This window comes from Pundamilia nyererei, unplaced genomic scaffold, assembly GCF_000239375.1.
Source record: "Pundamilia nyererei isolate P.nyererei 1_Seehausen unplaced genomic scaffold, PunNye1.0 scaffold00091, whole genome shotgun sequence".
NCBI classification, from domain to species: domain Eukaryota; kingdom Metazoa; phylum Chordata; class Actinopteri; order Cichliformes; family Cichlidae; genus Pundamilia; species Pundamilia nyererei.
Window position 1 is genome coordinate 2,256,292 of NW_005187492.1, and position 7,018 is coordinate 2,263,309.

Sequence of the window (7,018 nt, forward strand, 5' to 3'; positions counted from 1 at the left end):
GCATGTGATTAGATACTTTATGAATGTCAGATGATATCCTGTGCAGAAACCATACTTTTTACACCAGCTATTTAGAATATTTCTTCTTCTCTCAGCTGCTCCCTTTAGGGGTTGCCACAGCAGATCACCTACCTCGATCTCAGTCTCACTCTACCCTTCTCTTCTGACACACCAACCCTCTGCATGCCCTTCTTCACTACATTTGTGAACATCCTCTGAGGTCTTTTTCATTTCCACCTGCCTGGCAGCTCCATATTCAACATCCTTTGTCTTTTTTATCCACTATCCCCCCCCTGCACATGTTCAAGCCTCTCTAAATTTGTTTCCAAACTGGGCAACTCACGATGTTCCTGTATATAAGAGAGAAAATGATTAGTGCTTGCTTTTCAGAGTGCTTTCGGTTACTTTTAGTGATGCATTAGTTGTAAAATTCTGGGCCGATACCAATGACATTTTTCCTGCTCTGTTTATTCCCTCTGTTATATCAAGAAAACAAAGAAATCTTCATTATACATGGATATCTAAAGTGTTTTTTAAAAAGGGGCTTTCAGCTCTGAAATACAAATAATGACATTAAAATCAATACAACTGATAAATCAGTAAATAAGATAACATTTTCTGAGTTCAGTGGTGGATCCGTTGGCTAATATATCAGCCAAATGTCAATCAGTTGGCTGATAACACCTAATAACAGCCGTCCGATAGATTCATTGGCTCCAGCCATGGCGACTTTTTCCTACATAATAGCATCTATGGAAGCAACAGCATTAGCAGCGAATGAGGAAATGGTGCATTCGTAAGGCAGAAAATTGAGAATTTCTAGCATGTTTCTTTGGGTAAATAACAAAGCCCTAAATAATCAGTTGTTTGTACGTAAATGCTTTAGATCTTTATGTAGCAGAAGTGGCAGGTCTATTAAAAGTAAGCTTTTCCTTTTTATAGGAGTGATTTTAAGCTTGCTCTCTGTTCCTCTATGAGAGCAAATAATTTTAACAGTAACGACTCTGGCTAAAAACTCTGAAACTGTCCCTTCTGTCCCCAAGCATTTAAAGCAGTTTGATGGCAGCTATTAGATGAATCCAGACCTTTTACAAGGCTCAGGCCTGCCTGGTGTCCACAGCTGCTGTCGCCGCTTATCTCCCTCTATGTTAATCCACTCGGCCATGACCTCTGATTTGCTGAAGGATGGCAGACAGTAGTGCCGTCATGCTCAAAAAGCTTTTTAAGCTGCAAATCTTCCAGTGAGCAGATGCGAGAATCTGAAACCCTCTGGTACTTGTCATATTACAACAGTATCCTGTGAGGGGAAACACTGGCTTCTTGCTTTGAGTTTAAATGTTTTTAGATGAGCAGAGAAAAGATGACCACTCATCAGCACCAAGAGTGTGAATTAAATGTGACAGACTCAGGAGGACTTGAACAAATAGCTGTTGTGACTATGTCCCAAATCATAAATGTACAGTACTATGTTGAAGTTGAGCTGCAGCAGGGCTGTAATTTCATGTACTACCATTAGGTAACACAAGATGGCACAGTGATTCAATTGAACCTTTTGTTTAAGCAGGCAAGTTATTAAGAGCACATCCATTTTAACAATGGAAGCCTGCAAAAGGCAAAACCTCTTGGAGAAACGGCTAACCCACACACCCACTGGTAAAACGGTGCCACCTGGTAGAGAAAGCTTTAGGTAAATTCTGCAGAGGGTAATTACAAAAAGTACCTTTAACCCTTAAAATAACAGATAATTTTGGCTCTTTGAAGTAAGCCCATGCAGACACAACATTTCCATGTTATCACATTGGACACTTCAGAGTTCCTCTTGCATTGGGAAAACTCAAAATTTCAAGGATTGTAATTGACCAGTTTTCTAAAGTGGGGTTTAAATTACTCAAACGAAAACAACTTGTGTTTTTTACAAGGACAGAAACACGAGGAAAATTCATAGACCTTAACTAAGGTAACAGGGACTCCAGTTGTGTCTGTGTGCGTACTCCCTCCCCAGAGGCCCGTTTTGTGTTGGAGAAAACCTATAACTCCAGCAGACATGTAGCACCACCTGATGAATATATATGGTTTGCTCTCTGCCAGCTCCCGAGGGAAATATGTGGTTCTTAAGCTGCTAAATGCTCCACTGGGTTTGCTGGCTAGTTACTAATTGTGTTTCAGATACAAGGAAATATGAGGGTTCTCCGGCTGGTTAGACAGTGCTAGTGAATGAAGATATTTGGAAATCATAATGACTCGGTGAATAATGATAATAACGAATAACGGACAGATAAAGAATAGTTGCAGTCGTCGTGTTTACAAGCCTGCATTATGAGCCAGTGCCTGCTTTCTGTGACAGTGATCTCTCTGCTTCCCTTCTGTCAGCACAGTTGTCTCAGTTCTAAAGTTATCAGTATTATATTGTCAATGACGACAATAGTGATGATCACATTGAACTGGGAATCGTTGGAAGCAGAGGCCCGGCTGGCTCCGTCTTCTGTTTGTTTCTGCATCAACGCTTCCAGTCTGTGAGTTGTAGTAAGTTATTTGACAAATAGCCGAAGGCCTGTGTGGGTTGGCTCCGGCGAGGGAGAGACTTGGCCGACTCGTAGAAAGACTTCCTCTGATTATTTCTTAAAGGCCTGTTTCTCAGCACAGCGACAAGAGTCCAAGTCGCCTGCAGAAACTCGCCCAGCCATCTACCCTCCTGTTTATCTGGCGTGAACGTTGCTCCAAAGGATCTGAGGGGTTCTTTGTGAATAAGCCTCAGCTGCTTCGAGTCTGTAGAACAAAACTGCGTCTGCTTGTTGATCTCACTGTCATCAGCAACACACTTTTATCGCATCCGTGTTTAATTTTACCTGTCGGCTTACGGGAGCGTGTTACTGTCATCTGAAGAATTACAGCAACAGGATTCAGATTTGACGCAAGGAGGAAGGCATTTTCAAGTTGTTTTGAGGAGGTTGCAGTTTTACTTTTTTATATTTTTGGTTCTGTTTTGTCATCTCAAATGAGATCAGTATAAAATGGAATAAAATTAAACTGAAGGACCACATGAAACTGAAAAAATGGACTGATTTGTACAGCTCACAGCCTCTCAATCTCATTTATTGTCAAGCAAACATGGCGTCACATCTAATTTCACTTATCTCTTCCACGTCAGTTGTGTTATTATAACGGCTGTTGATTTTAAATGGTATTGTTGCAGCTAAGTGACAACGAGTCATCTGCTGCTATAAATGTTCAGCAGGGGACCGGGGAATAAAAAGGCCACATAAATGAAGGCTGTTTTTAACTTCAGCCTCAGTTTGAATCTCATAATCTGTGTTTTTCTTCTTTATTTCTTTAGTTTTATGTATCCTGTTGGAGGAGGCTTGGGACCGCCGCAAGGTGAGTCATCTTGCACTGAATATTACCGCTCTTTCCCTCCAAACTGTTTGTGTAAATATATTCAGCTGAGGAGATGGCACACAAATGTGTTTTGTGTGAATTTGAATGGGATCATAGAATATTGCTTTTTGAAGCAAACTGTCAGGATATTGCACTTTAGAATGTAAACGTTGTTTATTTTGACAAATGTTACTAGAAATCTTCATTTTAAATAAAGTGGATATTGAAATACTGATTTTCTAACAAGTATTAGCACAATAAGTGTCATTCTTCCCTCGATGTAATCAGTCACACAAGATGTGATCAAAAGTTTCTCGGCTCTGTAAATAACTTTAAAAAGTTTGGCTCATCTCCTCTTCAGTGTCACCTTCTTTGGCAGCCTTGTACTCTTCTGAAAAAGGCTAGGAACTGGATTAAACTTAAATTTAAGTTATGATTACAAAATAATTTCATCTACTTTCTCTGTAGAGCTCTTTGTTTTTTTTTTATTGTGCTATAATTCAAACGCACTCTGTTCCTTTACAGTTTGTAGTTTTTGCTTAGTTGACTAAAACAGAGCTTCTCTTTACCAAGATCCATACATGAAAAGAGATGAAGAGAAACCCTGGATTGCTCAGGGTCTGTCACCTGGTCCACTTTCAGCAGCACTATGATGCATTTTAGAACATAAATCCACTCCCAACATGTTTTTAAGTTCAGTAAATTAATGTTTAAACTACAGTATTGACCATAATAGTTGTGATTATGATTGTTGCTTTAATCGAGTGCTTGCTCTGTTGATTGAACTTTGTGCGCTTGATTTGCTCCTCTGTATCAAACATCAAGCCTTCAGCTTTCATTTGGGGAAGAGGGTGAAGCCAAATCTGAGTTGGGAGAGAAAAATAAACCAAAATGAAATAAGAGGAATGATGAGGAACATGCTGCAAGCATGCCCCTGTTTAGAGCTAAAAGGAACATGGGAGGACAGCCTAGTAGGGGAGATAGGTTGGCCTTTGACGTTAACTTTGATTGTTTTCGTCCTTTCCTTTTAGTTATTGGTCCTTGCAGTTCTTGGGCATATGAGGATCAGTGAGGATTCGGCACATTGCAGCTCATATCTTTGTTACAATGCTCAGCACTGAGCAACGCAGGTCTCAGATGTGCCATCATTTAGCTGTGGCTGCTCGTCCTACTCAGACTGTTGGCTTTGCAGTAACGCCTCCAGATAAACCACGCATGCACTGGTGGGACGAGCGTCTCTTAGGGGTCATTATATGCTCCTGTTAGCAATGTCATTTTAGTCCAACAAATTAGAATGTGCACAGTCTCCCAGACAAGCCATTTACACAGCCCAGTTGAGCCCTAACACGGTGAATCATCTGCAGGCTCCAGTCGGAGCTGGTTGCTCAGCTCTGGTTGTCAGCTTACGTGGCGTCTCTGAAAATAAACACACACACTTTTCCAATTTTTCTTCCCCCAATCCTCTTGTTTTGCTCCAAGTTGTCACAGTAGTCACCAGAGAAACAGATTTGGCTGTTGCAAAGCCTGTGTCTTTTTCCAGCTGTCGGAAGAAATGGTAATGGATTTGCAATACTGAATTATGACCAGCCTCTGGAGGCTTTTGTTTTCTCTTTTTCTTGATAACTTAAACTAAGATAAGTAAGTAAATACATTTTATTTCTCCCAATAGTTTGTAAATTCTTCATTATAGCTGTAGAAACTTTAAACGCAGCCTATAACAGTGTAGCTTAATAAAATAAAACATGACCAAAATGAGCTCAATAAGGAAAAATTTACACAAAAAAAAAGGTGCTCAGTTAAATGGAAGAAAAATGAATGAGCTCAAAAAGTACATTTTTAAAAACACAGAAGAATCCCCTGTAAAAACCTGAATGTAAAACGGGAAGAAAAAATTAATAGGAAAAAACTGATTAACTTATTAAACTTGTAATAAATTATTATAAAGAAACAAAGAACTTCATTTATACCAAGAGTTGGGAAGTTACCGTGTTTCAGCAGCCAATAAATCCAAGCACTCATTTGTATTATTAAAAAAATTACACTAAATAAGGAGCTCAGATAAAAAAAAAAAAAAAAATTTAAAAAAATGAAGAGCTCGATAAATCAGACTCCATATTATTTTGCGGACGCCTCACATTCCCCATGATGATTGCGGGAAGACCTCCAAATCTACTGTTTTCTATGTAGCTTCTCCGGTCTTACAGGCCTTGCTCCAGGCAGTAAAACTGTCAGTGCAATCAGCTGGTGAAGATTCTCTGTTGGCAAGAGAGTAATATGAAGAAAAACTACTAGAAGGCTTGTAAAAATTGATTTTACAAGACCCGTGAATCAAAAAAAAGTAGCCAAATCAACTTCACATGAATCGCACTGAGTAAGAATCAAGGCTATCAGTTAATAAAACCATTAAAATAAATACAAAACAGTAACAATGGAAACTGCATCTCAGTATGGTACCAGGAAAAAATGCAATGTAAAAATTTGAATGTAATACAATAAAAGAGAGTAAAAGAAACTCAATAAATTCAGTAAAGCATGATAAACATGTTACATATAGAATATTTTAACCATGTCTACAGTATGTGATAACAGAGTTTGTGTGTTTCTGCAGGCATGGTACCCATGCAGCAACAGCAGCAGCAGCAGCAGCAACAGCAGGGCTTCCCCATGGTTCCTGTCATGCAGCCTAACATGCAGGGCATGATGGGAATGAACTTTGGAGGCCAGATGCCCCCAGGTGCCATCCCTATGCAGGTCAGCGCTATTTCTTATATGTTGTGCTTGGTTCTGTGTTTGCATGTGTTTTTTGGGAGGCGGGGGTCAAATTAATATTTCCCTGAGGATTTATTTATGTATTTATTTATTCTCTTGTAGTATTTTGAGTGAACTTGCTAATTTGGCTGCATTTGGTGCATACATAGTAGTGAAACACTGCTGTATTGATTTAACTGATTTCACTCATGTGGAAGGCTGGCTTTACAGCTCCTCTTGAACTCATTTGCTTCCATGTTAATCTCTCCACAAACAGTTTTAAACACCAGCACATTAACAGGAATTTATTGTTGCCTGGTGATGTTTAACAAGACTTTAATCCATTAACATTTTGCTTTCCCTTGGTTAAAGCATTTGATAATCACACGAGCGGAGCAGGAATGCTAAATAGTTTGTTGCATGTTTTTTTTTGGGGGGGTGGGGGTCTAACAGGGTGGAATGGCGATTGGGATGCAGACCCCTGGGATGCAGTTCTTGGGTCAGCCACAGTTTATGGGTATGAGACCAGCAGGACCCCAGTACACGGCTGACATGCAGAAACAGATGGCTGAAGAGCACCAGTAAGTCATCTTTACACCTCCATTATAATTCCTCTTTGTGTAGATCAAGTTTAAGTAAGCAGCTAGCTTAAAAAACAGTGCAGTGGAAAATAAACTTCCCTTTAACACATTCAAATTTTCTGTCAACTTCAGTTTCTGGTTACTTCTCATACTTTTTAATAGAGCCTTAGTGTCCAAATTAGGTAATTTTTCCCCCAAATACACTGAAAGATCTGAGTTTACCATCTGAGAGCATTCTGCTACTTTTTAGGACGTATAATCCCCCAAACCCTAACCCACTAACCCTGTTATGCCTCTTGGATTAGCTGGAAAAT

General features: G+C 39.6%; 1 protein-coding gene across 1 annotated transcript in view; it reads left to right on the forward strand.

Moving 5' to 3' along the window:
- The window catches only part of synrg (synergin, gamma), a 45,016-nt gene that overhangs the window by 2,000 nt on the left and 35,998 nt on the right, over positions 1 to 7,018 (forward strand). The window contains exons 2-4 of the mRNA XM_013912474.1: positions 3,335 to 3,375; positions 5,984 to 6,126; positions 6,577 to 6,704. Coding sequence (XP_013767928.1) covers positions 3,335 to 3,375; positions 5,984 to 6,126; positions 6,577 to 6,704 — 312 coding nt within the window. The remainder of the gene's footprint in view (positions 1 to 3,334; positions 3,376 to 5,983; positions 6,127 to 6,576; positions 6,705 to 7,018) is intronic.